Raw genomic sequence first — 16,771 nt, 5'->3', positions numbered from 1 at the left:
CTGAGCTTGTGACCGAGAATAACCCCCCCATTCCTTGGCCAGGTCACCCGAGGGTCCCGGGGGGACTGAGGCCAGGGGCTCCTTGCCAGGAGGATGGAGAAACCATCATCCCTGCAGCCGCTGAGGCCGTGCGGTGCGGCCGACGGGAGAGGGCACCAGCAGCCCTGGTATCCGCACACCGAGTCCCCATTCAGGGCTGCACGCCCCAACCCAGAGGCCAAAAGCAGCTCAGATCCCTTCAACCCCTTTTTTGGGGGGTGTAGGAAGGAAACCCCATCTGGGGTGCAGACCCAGGGCTGATCCGAACCTGGAACCCCTTGGGGTGACCCCCCGTATCCAGCCCTGATTCCCCATCAGGAATAGCCCGGCTATTCATTTCCCACCCCCTGGGGAGAAAATCTTGAGATTTGTTTTTTCCCGCAGCGTAATGACCCCAGCAGGTGCTTTTCCTGCCCGAGGGCTGAAAATAGCTCCCGGGGTTTGGCTTCCTCTGGTTCCTGCCCCCCTCCCAGGCCCCCTGGTCAACTTTGGGGCCAAAACATCCCAAACCAGGGAGGGGAGGCTCCAGGGAAGTGGGGGAACTTCCCGGAAACCCTTTCCTTTGCCTTTTTGTGCTCGGCTGGAGGTGGAATCATCCTGGTGAAGGAAACTTTGGCCCCAGCTCTGGCAGCAACTCTTGCCCTCGAGTCTCTCCTGGGGGCAGCTCAGCTTTCACCCCATTGGGAGGGACAGGAATGTGCCTTGAAGGTTTTTTCCTTCCTTTATATTCCTCCCGCAGGAGCTGCATCCTCTGTCACTCATAGGATGCTCTTGCCCAGTGCCTGTGTCACATCTGGTCCCTTTGGCCCCATGGATTTAATCACTTTTGGGGAGTAAAATGACTGGGGGGACCTAAACCCCTTGGCCACCAACATATTTGGGTTGGTCTCTGCCTTATCAAGAGCTTTTATTTAGGGGGTTGAAACCTGGAGCAACTGTTGCCTCTGGGGTTGGGCATGTCCCTTGTCCCCAGGAGGGGACCCTGGGGTGCACCTGGGGCCCTATCTGGATTTTTCTTTCCCAGGGCTGTGTCCCAGCTCCTCTCTAAACCTGGGAGATACACAGAGACACAGCACCCCAGCTCCTGGCCCCCCACGATATTTCGGGAAGGCCGAGCAGGGGTGAGATGGGGTGTCACCCTCTTTCATCCCCACAGGAGAACACACAGGATGGGGACATGGAGGGGGAACTGTCCATCCCCTGCCCCATCCCTGCATCTCCACCTTGTGTGGAGGAGATGGACATGGGTGGCAAACACCGCTTTGGTGTGGGAAAGGGCTGATCCTGGGGGAGCGGAGAGGAAATTTGGGGTTACACTCCCAGCTGCCTTCACGCCTGTTGGAGCTCTCTGCCCTCCAACCCCGTGCTGTCCCAGCCCATCCCTCCTCCCACGGTGACATCCGCATCCCCCTGGGGCTGGGTGAGCCCCGGGCTGGGTCCTGCACCCCAAATCCTCCCCACCCAGGGGACGAACAGCAGGCGAAGCAGCCGAGGCTCCCTGCCCCGTGTCCCCCGAGGCTGACACCGACTCCAGGCTGGTGGCAGGGGACTCGTCCCCGAGGAAAGCAGCCGGCTGTGGGAACATCACCACCCACCAGCTTGGGGTTGCTGTGTGCAGTTGCAAAATGTCACATGTGCCGTGGCAGCGTCACCGTCCCGCAGAAACCGTCCCCCGGGGAGCGCGGGGCTGTTTGTGCTCAGACCGTTCGGGTGATGTTTGTGCTGCTCCGGGCCCACGGCAAAAGGATCCCAGCGGGAAGGGGAGAAGGGGAAAGGGGCAGGAGGTGGATCCCCTCTGCTGATAAAGAATTTTCCATGTCTCTGATAGGAATCTGCAGGTTTAAGCACGTGGGAAGGGTTTAAACTGCTTTTTCCTACAATACACAGGCCATGCCCAGTGAATTTCTGCTCTGACTTAATTTCTGGAAATAAAATATCCTTAGATGAGTTGGGAGAAAATATTCTCAGATTGGTTTGGCTCGGAGGCTGCAAGAATCAGATGGAAGAAGAGCTTTTGCTTTGGAGGGTGGTGATGTGGTGATGGTTTTTAAGTGTCTGGGGAAAAAATCCCGGTTACCAAAATGGAGAGCTGCCCAGAAAGCTGAGAAAGATGCAGCAAGTGACAGCTGGGAGCTAAAAGTGGAGAATTGTAGAATAGAAACACGGGACATGTTTCGAAAGCAAGAAATACAAATTTTGGGAACAGCAGCCGCGGGGACGTGGTTTTGCTTTACGTCCCATGCAGTGGGGCTCTGCTCCATCCGCACACCAGGGACACTGAACCAGCTCAGCCGCTTCCCTCTGTCATTGTCACTCCTTTGTCCCCTGCTTTGTCCTTCACCCTACGTCATCCACCACCTCTATGGGGTGCGGGGGTAAGAGCCCATGTCCCCAGGCCACCACAGCTCCAGGTCTGGGACCAGCCCTGGGGTCTCCCAGGCAGAGCACCCACTTAGCTATTCATCCCCACCCCAACATTTCCCCCCAAATCTATCAGAAAATTATACCATCTCAGACATCCATCAAGGGAAGAAGTTCCCCTTATTCATGTCTCGCAGTGAACCAGGACTCGCAGAAGCCACATTTTTCCTTTTACATTTTCCTCCTCCCCTCTCCCTTTTCTTTTCCTTTCCTGGGAAGTCACTGTTTCACACGAGTCTTTGCCCCAGAAGGATCTGTCATCACCGCCGCGCGCTCGGGAGCACTCACACCACCCGCACCACCACCGGCACCCGTCCCCCTCCCTCCCCATGGGCACAGCTTGGGGAAGGTACCAAGTGCTGTCCTGCCTTCCACGGGCCATTTCAAATAAAGAGAGCCTAAAAAAGCACTGGGTTTGTTTAGGGGTAGCCATGGAGTGGGGGCAAAGAGCTTTAACCATCCTGTAACCTGATTTGCACGGGTGAAAAGGTTTAACCCCCTCCCGCGCTGCCGAGGCTGCTGGAAGTGCTGGGCAGGAATAGCTCTTGGCCGGCAGCCGGGCTTGATAAAGCTCCCGGGGCTCCCTCGGGATTAAAATAAACCCAGCGTGTGGTGAGGAAGATCCAGCGGCGAGGAGGCAAAGGGCCGGGATGGGGAGCGGGGGCGCGGGGCCGGACCTCTGCTCTACCCGCCGCTGTGCCAAGGGCGGCACTGGCGGAGGGTGCGCCGGGCTTTGGACTCGGCTTCTCTTCCATCGAGCGATGTCTCAGCAGTTCCTCCCTGCCAGCAAAGCGCAAAAGCTCCGTTAGCATCCGGCTGTGCCAAGGCGCGAGGCTTGGCCGGGGCCCAGCTGCCTGCGGGCAACATCTGGATGACATCTGGCAGGGCACCCAGTGGGGCTTGTCCTCTTCGACCAGGGAAGAGGGGACGTGGGGCACGTCCTCATGCCGCTACCCACTTGTGAATGGCCACAGACACCCCCCGTGACTCAGTTTCTCCGTCGGGCATCGGTAGCGCTGCCAACGCGTGATAAAACCTGCTCTGAGCTGCAACGCGCTTGGTGGAAAGGGTCAGTCCGCGGGGAAGCAGCTGTTTCACCGGCCGCCCTCTGGGATTTGCTGCTTTAAATTATCTCCCAGGAATCTTTTTCGATGCTGTGTCACTGCTGCTGAGTATCTGCTGCAAAGCCCGGACAGGGATGCATCACCCTGCAAAAGCGTGGTGCTCCTCGCTCCCAAAATCACGTCCTAAGGGCCATGTATCCTGTTAAATGGGACGCAAACTGGGCACAAGTCGTGGAGCAGCCCTGTATCCCCAGTAAAGTCCCGCCGGGGCTCTGTGTCACTGTGTCACAGGACCGGTGGCCCCAGGGCTGGTGTTGCTGGGCGAGTATCTCTCCGCAGCATCTCAGCATCCTTGGAAAAGCTCCAGGTTTTCGCTTTGTTTGGTCCTTTTTCACCTCGTGCCATCTTGTCTGCACCCACCAGACCATGGCGTTTGGGGGGTCACTCATCCTAATTAATATTTTGCAGAGATGTCAGCCCTTTAAGCACACAGCCCTGTGCTGCTGGCACCAACCATGCTCCTAATTAACTTTCCTAATTAAGAGGCCCCTTTCCATGACCAAAAGGGCTGTGAGTTGGTTCCTGTGGTGGGAGAGGTGGAGAAACCCTCAACAACTTCTACCCTGAGCACCTGGGATGGCAGCGCGGAGCTGCTCTTCATGTAGGTAAACTGAGGCAGGAGGGGGAAAGCTCAAACCCCCAAGAAAGGCTGAAGAAGAGGTGGGTGGAAATGAGCTGCCCTGGCCCCAACTTGCCTCTTTGGAAAAGCTTTTTTTTGGCTGCTGCTGAGCCCTGGGGGTGTTCAGTCGGGATTTGGTGTTGTCAGCAGGGCGGGCTGGCTCAGACGGCCCCGACATGCCAAACCCGCGGGTGCATCGCGCTGGCACGGAGCCAGACACGAACCGTTCCTTAGGTTGGGTCCTGTCCCCGTCTCACAGGAGGTGCCGAGGTAGGATAGCTGGTGCAGGAACATTGAAACCACCCCATGTCCCTCTGTGCCCTCCATCGTCCCTCCTCTCCTGTGAGTATTTGCCTGTAGAATCATAGAATCAGTTCAGTTGGAAGAGACCCTCAGGATCATCGAGTTCAACCACAACCCAGCCTAACTCTGGAACTAAACCATGTCCTTAAGAAACTCATCTACATGCCTTTTAAACCCATCTAGGGATGGTGACTCCAGCACTGCCCTGGGCAGCCTGTTCCAATGCTCAACACTCCTTTGGGGAAGAAATTGTTCCCCAGATCCAACCTCAACCTCCTCTGGTTCAACCTGAGGCCATTAAGCAGCATCATCCAACACCTCTTTGGGATCATCATGACCTGTGGCACCTCTCTGGACATTTTCTCCTTCCAAACCCCAGCAAGAGCCCGAAAGACCTGAACAACCTTCTGGGTGCTTGATGTTCCCCAGAAAAACTACCTTTCATGGGTTTTTAAGGAATCTCCACCACTCAACAACAACCTGGTGTCCACAAGGGTGAGCAGATGAGCCCGTCCATCCGGCACGGGCTCTGTGCCACCACCTGCAACAACATTTGCTCGTTCAACCTTCGCAACCTTTGCCAAAATGCTGGGACAGTTTGCTGTGTGCTCGGGCACACTCCCAGCCAGGCGGCTCATTTTTGGCACACCATGGGGTTTTTTTAGAGGTGCTGCTAAAATTAAGTACACTGGGCCATGAGTCCAGGGAGGGGGAACAAACTGCAAATCCACTAAGGAACAGGAGTGGTTTTTTAATCATTCTGTTTAGGAGATTTGCATACAATTAGGCCAGGACCTGCCCGTGTTCGCTTCCGCATTGCTCTCCCATGATGAACCTGCCGGTTTTCCTGCTCTGCTCCCAGCCAGAGGTTGATTGCGGGGACGCTCACCCTGGGAAGCTGCTGGGCGAGGGGTTTCGGGGCTCTCTGGGGGTGCGCTTTGTGTCCCCACCCCACGCATTGCCACAGCTTTAGGGCTCCAGCTCTATAGGGGGGTAACATCTTCCTCCCTGCGGTGGAGGATGTGTGAGGAGATGTGCCGCGAGATGCTCCAGCAAACACCTCCCAGAAATAGCACGGTGTTTACGTGCACCCGCCATCCTCCGTTTATTTTTCTCTCTGCAGAGCAAACTGATCGTTGAAATCCAAGTCAGGTCCCCTCGCCCTGCTGCTGGTACAGCTAAATGGCCCAGGTGGCACGTTGCCACTGTCCCTGGCTGCTCGCAGATGCTTGACCCCCCCAGCCCCATGCTGACTACTTGGCCAAGGTGGTGATGGGGAAGCCCATGGGCCACCCGCTGATGGAGGAGACCAGTGCTGGGGTTGTGCTGGTCCCACAGCTGTTCCCATCCCTGCCCTGGGGAGTGCAGGCTGGGAGGGAGGAGGGGGCTGAGGGTCTGCCCCAAGGGCAGATCTGGGTGTTGGGGCAGAGGAGACAAGTCCCACCAAAGGAGGGAGAAAGGATGTGGAGAGGAGCTGATGGGGCTTGGGAAAGCCCCAAATCTGAGGTTGGGGCTGGTCCTGGCCGCTGCAGCACTCGGATAAACCAGCCCTGCTCCTGGGCAGGATGAGCCTTGCAGGTGCCTGGTCCATAACTGAGGGGGGCCTTGGGGGGCTTGGCAGTTAAGCTCCATGATCAAGCCCCCAGACCCGTTGCCTCTGTGCTACCCAGCCCAGCGGGGAAAATTCTGGGGTGGCCATTTTTCCCCAAACCTCTCCCAGGACACTAAACTGTGTCTGGTCCAGCCCCAGCACCGGTTTGGGGTCACCGTTCCTTCACAAACCGCCTCTGAGAACAGGACAAACCCTCCGGCTGCCCCCACAGCTCTGTTTGTCACCAACACAGCCCCTATGCAAGGGACACTGTGCCCCCGCTCACCAGCATGGGGGTGCAGCCCTCCCAGCACCCAAGGGTGCCGTCCAGTGGGTGAAGGGTCTTTGGGGCTCACTAGCAGTGATTTGGGGTGAGCCTTTGTCACCCAGAGCCCGGGCGAGCACCCCAGCACTTTGCGTGGGTTCAGGTCTGATTTGGGGTGCTGGGGCTGGACCCGGAGCGCTGGGTGCTCGTCTCCGCCCCCCCCGCTCCACTTCTCCACCCTCCCCCGGGAACCTCTGCTCACACCCGACCTCAAAAACCGGTTCTAATGCTAAAACCGAGAGCGGACCCGTGTCGGGAGCTCGGGGTTGGCGCTGCCTCCGCTGCTCCCCCCTCTGCCGGGTCCCCCCCCGCTGCACCTCCCGGTTCTTCCCGGCCCCGCCGAGCCCCAAATCGGGTCAGTCGCTCTTTAAACGCCCGGAACGGCCGCACCATGTGATGCTCCCGCTCCGGCTGGGAACTGGCAGAGCCTGCGGGAGCCCAACGGTGCCGGGCACCGGGACCGAGCCCAGTCCGCTCCCCGAGCATCCCTCCGGCCCCCCCAGCATGTCCCCACCGTTACCCTCCGGGTAAGAACCTCTTGCTATCTTGGGCACCCCCAAAACCAGCTCTCGGCTTGCAGGACAAGGTGAGGAGGGTCGGGACCGGGCGGGGGGGGGGGGGACGGTGCGAGGTCGGCGGGGGAGGAGCAGTCTGGGGGTGGGGGGGGCCCCGCTCCGGCTGCACCGGCCCCTCGGGGCTCTGGGGGGCGGCCCCGAGCGCTCCGCTGCTCCCCCCTGGGGCTGCCGGCGGCTCCCGCTCGCTTGTAAAGCGGGATGGAGGTGGGTGCAGGATGCGCCCCGGGGAGGGGGCAGCCCCAGGGGAGGCAATAACGGGAGAGGGTTGTTTTGTTTGTTGGTTTTGTTGTGTTTCCCCCTCCCCCCCCCCCGCCCCTGCACAGGCTGCATCTCGGCTCGCAGCGCAGTTACTGACCGTCTGTCTCCCTGTGCGTTTGCAGGTGACCGCGGGACCCCAGCGGGAGCGGGGAGGGGACCCGAGCATCATGGCACACTCCGTCTCAGCCTTCCAGGCTGCCTACATCTCCATCGAAGTCCTCATCGCTTTGGTGTCCGTGCCGGGGAATATCCTGGTCATTTGGGCTGTGAAGATGAACCAGGCGTTGCGGGATGCCACTTTCTGCTTTATCGTCTCGCTGGCGGTGGCCGACGTGGCCGTGGGAGCCCTGGTCATCCCGCTGGCCATCATCATCAACATCGGACCGCAGACGGAGTTTTACAGCTGCCTCATGGTGGCTTGTCCCGTCCTCATCCTCACCGAGAGCTCCATCCTGGCGCTCCTGGCCATCGCCGTGGATCGATACCTGCGGGTGAAGATCCCTGTCAGGTGGGAAAACGTGTCGGGACTGGCTCTGCAGTGGCTGCTGGGGGGGTGAAAAGGGAGTGAGGATGCCCCAGACTCTGGGAGAAGCACTAGGAGAAAGGTCCTTCCTCCGCTCTGCCAGCCCGGACACATCTGGCTGCAGCAGCAACTGGGGCAGGCTGGGCTGGGGGGGAGTCCCAGAGCCTCCAGTAGCTTCAACGGGGGGTCAGGGGGTGCTGGGTGTGCAGGCAGAGGTTGCATCTTGGCACCTGATCCCCATGACTGGGACAAATGTGTCCCCCATGGGAGAGCAGCGGCGGGGCGCTTCAGGGAGTGGAAAGGAGACGATAGATTTGTGTTCAGCCCAGGTTTTCCCTTGCCATATGGAGCCTGGGGGTGATAACCTGCTTGCTAGTGGTCATGTGCGACACAGCTTCGTGGTTTTAAGGGACCAGAGGTGACAGACTGGGATGTGTTGTGGGGCAGGCACACCCAAGAGAGATCGCTGGCCATGGGGCTGCCCCACAAATGGCTCCTCTCCTTGTTTTTCTCCATCTGATCATCTGTGTCTGTTGTCAAAGCCGAGCCCATAGCAAATACCACTGGGCATAAATGAGGAGAACGCACTTTATTTGAACTTTACTGCTGCAGGAGGAGATATTTAACCACTTCATGGCTGACTGCCTCCCTGCAGGGGGACCGGGGGGTGTCAGTGGGGCTGGAAGGGGATGTGACACCCACAATCAGTGCTGGTCGAGGGCAGCCCACATGTCCTGGTTGTGCAGCCACTGTCACTGGTCCCTTTTGCTCTGTCCAAGGACATTCGGGACAGCAGGGACACCTTGGTCTGGCTTGTTGGCTTGGGGAAGGTTCCCACTGCCGAGAGCGCTGCTGGAGAACTCAGGATGGCTGAGCACACACCCAGCTCGTGTCACCCACTGACCCCTTTGCAGCTCCAATACACCCTCCATTTGCCAGAGGGGCCCACGAACCTTCATCAGCACAAAGACCCCCCCGAAACGGACCCAATGTCCTTGTGTTAGATGCTGCCCAGACCCCAGTGGGTGTCAGACCCTTCCTGTGGCAGGAATCGCCTTCCTGGACAGGGATGGGGACAGGGACAGGAGGCACCTGTGTCGCGATGGACTCGCTGCTCTGATGTGCTCGGTGTTCCCAGATCCACTGGGTCAGGCTGGAGGTCTGTTACTTTGGGACTTTCCCCCAGCCACAGGCTGCTCAGCGATGGAGCAGAAGGGAGGGGGACACAGGCCAAACCCCCGGTCCCTGCCCACCCCCTCCCTGCCGCACACGATTTCACAGCCCGTTCCAAACTTTCTCCCTAAGTGTGATTTTATGTTACAAAAAATCCTCGTCTTCCAGGCTGTCGGTGTATCCGGAGCGATTCTCACCCTGTCAGTGCTCGCGGTGCTTTTTTGGTCCTCCTGCATCCCCAGTGCGATGGGGGTGGGTTCAGGTGTGGGAGGACCGTGGCTTTATACATAGCAACACTGCCTCGCTCACATCTGTCATTTTTCTAACAAACTCTGTCTTTTTTCCTCCCTTGCTGCCTCTGAGCATCAAATGAGCCTTTTTTGAGGAGATTTCTGCCGTGAGCCCAGGAGGTTTCCTGTGAGCAACATTAAGTTATTGCTGTGTATAGTTTGGGTGGGTTTTTCTCGTGCAATATCGACCCTGAATTTTCTCGTCTCATTCTGTGCTTGAGCACTCGGCATCATGAGATTTTCCTCTGATGTTTTGTAGCCTGTTTTAATACTGAAAGTTTTCATAGCCTCAACAAGAAGGGTTCGGCTTCACCAGCTCTCCTGTTCACTTATCCCTGGATGTTTCCTTCTTTCCCTGGTGTGAATTCCCAGCAGTTGGCAAATGTGATGATTTTAGGTGATTTTGTGCCCTAGGCATAGCAACAGCAAAACATTGTAGATGGCAAATAGGACAGAAAACACCGCTAAAGAGTATTCCCAGAATCTGAAATGCCTCAAGTTTCTCCCAACCTGTTGCTAGATGCCAGCAGATGATACTGCAAAAGTTTTTCTAGTGCTGACAGCTCAAATTGTGGCTTTGTGGTGCCGTCCCTCACTGAAACACCGAACCCACTCGTTGTGCAAATTGGGGCAGGATGCTGAGAGCCTGTGACACTGTCACAGGACTCGGGCCCCTGGTGACACGTGTGGCCACTCCTGCCTGGGAGATCTCAGGGGGAGCTGCCAATGTCCCTGGGGGTCCATAGGCAGTGATGGCATCTCAGAGAGATGGGGAGTGATGCGGGGCGGTCTGTGCCTCAGCAACATCCCAAGGACAGGCAGGACATGGAGTGGGGACATCCCTCTGGCACATGGCTGGCCAGCATCATAGAATCACAGAATCATTTTGGTTGGAAAAGTCCCTCAAGATCAACAAGTCCAACCATAACGCACCCCTGGCACTGCCCCATGTCCTGAGAACTTCATGTCCGTCTGTCCAACCCTCCAGGGATGGTGACTCCAGCACTGCCCTGGGCAGCCTGTTCCAATGCCCCACAGCCCTTTGGGGAAGAAATTGTTCCCCAGATCCAACCTCAACCTCCCCTGGTGCAACTTGAGGCCGTTTAGTCCCATGAAGGGGTGTGCATGGGTTTTCACATCCCTGCCACATCCTGGCCAACTGGGGAGAGAAGACAACGAGACTGTTGGCTGGGAAGTGTTGTCTGAAGGAGAAGCAAAGTCACCACTGGCTTTCTGTTTAATTAGGCGGAGCGGGGACTGGAAGCGCAGCTTGGCAGGGAGGGGGGAACACGGTGCATCGCAGCCCAGATCCAGCTCCCGGCTGCCCACGCACACCCGGCCCTGGGGCTGTGAGTTTGGGGAACAGCCCACGGGTTTTCTGGTTCTTCAGCAAACACGTGGACCCGGCCGCTGCCACGCATCTGGCCGGAGAGCGAGCCCTGGGGGGAGATCGGGAGCTTTGCTGTCCTGGGATGGGGGTTTGCTGGCAGCGTCTTGAGCAAATGGTGCCCTGAGACATTTGTCATGAGCCTCGGGATGGCAGCGGGAGATGCCCAAGTGGCATCTGCTGCTCCATCATGGCCTCATATGGCCATGTTTCCCATGGCCACAGAAACATGGAATAACATCGGCCACTCGTGTAAGGTGGAGGCAGATTTGGGGGCATGAAGAGGAGTCTCTGGGTTGGCAGCTCCGTTCTCCTGCTCTCGGAGGCAAACCCAAGGCATGCCCTGTGCCCACAGCATGGCTGAGGGAGTGCGATATCCCACCAAACCCTCTACTCTCTGTCCCAAACCCCTGGTGGCATCCGTCCTCACTGCTGGGTTCTGGAGGAGGCTGCCTCCCCATGAGGGGCCTTTTCCCGACTGTGGTGGGATGCAAGAGCATCACTCCAGTTGAGAAGGTTAGAGCAGAGGGTACCAGGCTCCCCAGCCTCTACAGGAACTGCTGGAAACCACCTAAAATAGATTTACTTCCTTCATGCTGATGGAAAAGCTCACATGTCCCCTCTCGCATCCGGCAGCAAGGCAGGACCCCCGTCCTGTCACCCCCCCAAGCCGGGCACAGCGGGGTCCCCCGGTCCAGCCCAAACTTCCCTCTTGCAGCCACACTTGAGGAAGATGAAACAAGTTCAAAGGGAGGGGAAGCAGCCGGTCAGGGGCGTCCGGCAGGAACCGGCCCCTCGGTGTCCCTGCGGTGACCGGCGGCAGGATGCTGGAGGGGATGGTGCCACAGGGATGTTTGGGGTGGGATATAGCTCCTTTAGGATGCTGGAGGGGACGGTGCCAGGGGGATGTTTGGGGTGAGCTGTAGCTCCTTTAGGATGCTGGAGGGGATGGTGCCGGAGGGATGTTTGAGGGGGATGTAGCTCCTTTAGGATGCTGGAGGGGACAGTGACGCAGGGACGTTTGAGGGGGATGTAGCTCCTTTAGGATGCTGGAGGGGACAGTGCCGGTGGGATGTTTGGGGGGATGTAGCTCCTTTGGCTCCAGCCTGTGCTCCAAGGATGGTTTGGGTGTCTTGGCTCTGCTCTGTGATGATTCTTTCCACAAACGCTTTTAAATATGTGCCAGGAAGAAAAAAACCTGGACAGATCAGTTGGTAACAAGAGCCTGTGGACATGGAGTCTCTCATTCCACATCAGGGACCCCCACCCTCTGTGCCTGGGCCCTGACATTAGGGTGACCCCCCCAGCCCTCCAGCATCCCGAGGAACATCCCGCTGGGCCAAGATGCATTTTGTGTTGCCGAAGGTTTCAAACACACAGGTGAGGCTGCAGAGCGGCAGAAATTAGACCAAACTGGGCTGGAAATCGCTAAGAAATGAGGGGGGGAAGAGGCTGGGATGCAGGTCTGTGGGTGGCTCTGGGGACAGCGTTGGCATTTTCTGGTGGTTCCAAAGTTCCCTGTCCTGAATGTGAGGAGATAACCCAGCTCAGGGATGGCAGGAGCATCCCTTGGACTGCAAGCGGGAGGTGAGGAAGACTTGCAGGCAGCCTGCGAGTCCCGGATGGACACGTTGGTGGAAGGGGAAAGTTTCTCCCCCTTGACCGCGCTGTTTTCCAGGCTTTTGCGGGGATTGCAGCGCTCTTTCCCCTTCTCTCCAAGGCTGCCAAGAGCCACAGGCGTGGGGCCAGCTGGGGTTGGGTCACAGGGAAGCCCAGGAAGTCTCGTCGCCTTTGTCCAGCTGGGTCATGGAGCGGGACACGTGTCTGAGACGGTTTTCCCCACTTTCCTCCACCAAGAGGTCACGGAGGGTCTTGGCAGGATGGGCTTCCTGCTGCCATGGAATGGGAGATGAGGAGGATGTTGGGATCAGACCCTGCTTTGGCCTAAATATCCAGGCACTAAAGCACCAAAGAGCCCATGGAAAGTCCTTCCAGCATTCCCACCATGATGTGACAGGAAACTTCCCTGGACACTTGGGCCCTGAGACCCAGCAGATGTGTCCGGGATGGAGATGGGGAGGGTTTCGGACCAGGCTGGGACACGTGGTGACCCCAGTGCCTGTGTGACTTGGTCCCCTGGGGACAGTACCCACCGAAATGGGGAGGTGTCAAACCTCAGAAACGATTTTTCAGGCTGGCTCAAGGGTTCCAACCTCTGCATCTGAGGGCAATCTGAGGTGACATGTTTGACGTGTCCCCAGGGAGGCAAAGGTGAGTGGACATGTCTCTAGCCAACCTGTCCAACACAGCAGACAACAAACAAGAGTGATCCTACCTAGCCAGGCAAGTGAATGAACCATGCCCTGGCTATTCTGAGGCTTATTTTTAAATTCAGAGGGAACATTTCAAAAGTTTCCAGGTGACCAAGAGCCAGGAGCGTGAGCTCAAAGACCTGTGGGGGCCTCGCGCCCAGGAGCTCATCAGCCTCCATGAGGCAATGAAAAGATGCCATCCATCCTTACAGGCCCTGTCCCTGCAAAAGCAGATTGAATTTCCAAGGAAAACACTCCCATTTTTCCTAAACTTGAGAAGTTTTGGTGACTGGCAGGTCCTTGCAGCCGCCTCTTTTATTTCTTCCCTGGCTGCTTTCCACCAGGTGTATTTTTAGCAAACAAGGGTGATCTATGGAGACCTTTGTTCCCAAGGAACAGGCAGATCTGAACCAAGGATGAGGAAAAAAAGGCAGGAATGACAGTTCCGAGATGTGCTGGAGACTCGGGGCTGTTCCCAGCTGCAGTTTCCAGCACCCTGCACCAGCTCAGCGTGCAGGTGCTAAATCAGAACAGCGTTTCACACCGAGCTCTGCTGGAACCAGCCTGGGGTGCACGGACAAGCTGTGCCGGTCCGCGACCAACACCCTCCTTCTGGTATCGCCAAAATTCTCAGAGCCTTGGAAATGGGGAAGGGATTTACCGGCAAGTTAGATCAGTCTTGAGATCCTGGTAAATACCCAGGTGAGCCGGTTTGCAGCCCGAGTCTGTGATCTGCAGAGTAATTTGCAGCCAAGACCGTGCTAAGTCAGAGATCAAAGCCGCGCGGGCTCTTCCCTCGGCGCGGGGACGTCTGGATCAGCGCGGCCGGAGCCTGCACAGCTGCTGCAGTGGCACCACGAGACGTTTGCCGACAAAATCAGGTCACTCGAAAAAGCTGCAGATGCTGCTGTGCCAGCCAGCGGGAGATTCGGGCTGTAAAAAGTGTCCCCAGCTCCGGGGCTCTGTGGGGCAATTCTGGGGTTTGTGGGTGTCCCCCTCCTTGGGATGCAGTGAGGATCTGACTGGAGGATGCTCCGTTCTTGGTAGCACAGAGGGAAGGGGAGAAGAGCAGTGAATAGTGTGGAGGGATGCTCCGGATTTGCTGATATTCAGGGTTGTTCCCAAATATTCTGCATGGAAAGGGCAAGGGGAGATGCGTGGCCTCCAGATGCCTCGAGCAGCAGCACCCCATATCCTCCCCACTTGTGTCTCTGAGCGGGGAGAGATGTGATCCCCATGCGGGGTATCATTTCCATCATTTCCATCATTTCCACCCCAGGGTATCATTTCGCCCTGACCCCGTTACTGCAAATCAACATCTGTCCCCTCAGCAGCGCTCACATCTGCCAGCGTTGCACTGCAGGGAAATGAATGAAAACCAGCTCCTTCTTGCTGATGTTCTCCCGCTACACCCCAAAATCATGCTCTGGAGATATTATAATTGTTTTTTTTTTTTTTTCCCATTTCTACTGACTTTTAAATTTAAGCATTGATAATGCATCACCAGTAAATTTGAAGGCATGTTCCCAGCAAGAGCAATAGCACATTTGCAGACAGGGAAACTGAGGCACAGAGCAGGACCTTGGCTCGCTCAGTGTGACCCTACCAGGCAGGGATGGAGATCAGGGCACAGCAGGTGTGGACACTGAGATATGCTGGAACTGCTTGATCCTTCTGATCATGCTGGGTGCAGTGATCAGCTGGGCTCATGTCCATGACCCGAGCCCATGCCGTGGTGATCCATACAAGTAACTCAAAAAAATGGGGTTATCCAGGAGGCCAAATGGTCCTCCTGGGATGCAGGTCCCTGATGGGCAGAGCCTGGAGTCAAGAATGCCAAAAGTCACTCGTGTCAGCAATCTATCCTGATTCAAGGTGACAGCAGCTCCAGCCACTGACAGTCAAAAGTGGCTGAGGTACAGCTGTGGGGACAATGTCCTTGGCAAGAGTGCTCCTGCCCATGAATTCATCCTGCGGGGAACACGGGCATCGAACCAGGTGGTGAAGGATGGATGGAACCCAGCAAGGTTCTGCCACCTCCATAGCAGTGATTCGGGTGTACACAATGGTACCATTGACCCAAGAGGGCCTACTCTGCAAAGCCAGCTTGCATTTCTTCATCCCATGGCAATATAAACCAAGCAGAAGGTTCCCATTGAGCGAAAGGTGAGGAGCAACATCAGCCAGGGCCACCTAAACATGGTGGGATAGACAGCAAGGTGCCCACAGGGAGTACTTGAGCAAGACGAGGTCCCTCGCTGTGTCCCCGGTATGACAGTCCATCAGACCCATGGTTGAACAACAGAGCCCCCCAAACACCTGGGAACACCCAGACAGACTGTCCCACTTCCAACAGCACCACCGAGCACTTTGGGGTTGGTTTTCCCTTTTCTGGAGTGACTGGGGTGTTTCCGAGGGTACTGGGTTAGTGGAGGCGATGGTGATGCACATCGGGACTTGGTGTCCTGTGCTTTCCATGGACCCCGTGCAGCTGCTGGCAACCAGACAAGTGAAACACCCTACAGGAGGAGGCTCTGCCAAAGGCAAAGCTGCTGATTCAGCCTGCCTGGTCCCCGCCAGCCCAGCCTGGCCCTGCAGGCAACATGTCAGGACTGAGTCAGGCCCAGCTCACTGTGGTGTGGCCGTCACCACTGCCACCCCATGCTGGAGCTGGCTCAGGACGTGCAGGAGCCCTTTTATGGGGGTCCTGGGTTTTTTTCCATCTCTGAGATGGAAGAATGTGACTCCATCAATGGGAGGTGTCATCATCACTTGGTCTTTACAGAAGTGTTCCCACCTCTGCTCCACGCCGGCCAGAGCAGGTGATGGAGCAGAAATAAGTGACTCATGGGGTCAGGGCTGGGTGTGCAGGCGGGCTCAGGCACCACGGATTCAACACCAACCCTGTCCCCAGCCACTGGCTCTGGTGTCCTTGTCATTGCACAGCCCTTGGCACACACATGTGGCATCTGTCTCGCTCTGGTTGGACACGTACCATGGGGCCACCAACAGCTGAGCCACCCTCACCTCCTGTCACACCCCAGGGTGCATCCCAGCAGGGTTTATCTAGCCCATTTGTGGTGTTAGGATGAGCTTAACTGTGTCTTAAAAGTGTCAGGTTGACTTTGTTGACCAGATAGGGGATTTTGGCCATGAGCTTGGGTGGAAACAGCTGGGCCAAAGCCCACCAGATTCCATTTGCAAAGTCTGATCTGGAGGGACACCCAGACCCACAGCTGCGGTTTGCAGTCAGTGACGCAAGACCCAACGAGGTCTCCTGTCCAGAACATCTCAAAGCAACTTGTACCCAAACACAGGGGACTATTGGACACTGGACAGGCTCTGAATGGACTCAGCAGCCACCCAACTGGGTGGCCTAGGACCTGCGAGTCCATGGGCCTCTAAGGCAGCACACACAGGGCTGGGCAAAGGCTCTGGGGGCTATTGAGCCATCGTATCCAAGTGGCTGTGCTGGAAATCAGCCTGAGAGCGGGGAGGAGCGACTCGTCCCATGGGGTCACAGCGTGAGCCGTGGTGTGGAGAGGGGGTTTGGTGGCACCATTCGGAGCAGACGTGAGGGTGTCCAGAGGGGTCTGAAATTCAGAAAGTCGGTGTATTTGCTGGTCTGTATTCTGGTGTGGAGACAGGGGGGATAGAAATGTCATTGCAACACAGAGAAGGGTGGAAAAAAGGAGGAAAACGTGGAGGAGGCACAGTGGTGAAATGACCTGGGAGATGTTTCTTCATGACACACACCTGAGTCGTTTCAACTGATGGGCTGGAAGAAAAACCTTTGGCTGGAGGAAGGAGGGGGAAAAACGCTGCAGGGTC

The 16,771-nt window shown here is 57.1% G+C and overlaps 2 protein-coding genes across 2 annotated transcripts in view; one reads left to right on the top strand and one right to left on the bottom strand.

Moving 5' to 3' along the window:
• The window catches only part of MYOG (myogenin), a 19,521-nt gene extending 12,049 nt beyond the window's left edge, over positions 1-7,472 (bottom strand). Inside the window, exon 1 of the mRNA XM_082069307.1 lies at positions 7,353-7,472. Coding sequence (XP_081925433.1) covers positions 7,353-7,424 — 72 coding nt within the window. The 5' untranslated portion in view covers positions 7,425-7,472. The remainder of the gene's footprint in view (positions 1-7,352) is intronic.
• ADORA1 (adenosine A1 receptor) overlaps positions 7,423-16,771 on the top strand; it is a gene marked incomplete at its 5' end in the record, with an annotated part of 24,268 nt that continues 14,919 nt past the window's right edge. Inside the window, one exon of the mRNA XM_082069306.1 lies at positions 7,423-7,763. Coding sequence (XP_081925432.1) covers positions 7,423-7,763 — 341 coding nt within the window. The remainder of the gene's footprint in view (positions 7,764-16,771) is intronic.

This window comes from Streptopelia decaocto, assembly GCF_964273445.1.
Source record: "Streptopelia decaocto genome assembly, chromosome: 19".
Classification (NCBI taxonomy): Eukaryota; Metazoa; Chordata; class Aves; order Columbiformes; family Columbidae; genus Streptopelia; species Streptopelia decaocto.
This window is presented reverse-complemented; position numbering and strand designations above follow the sequence as displayed.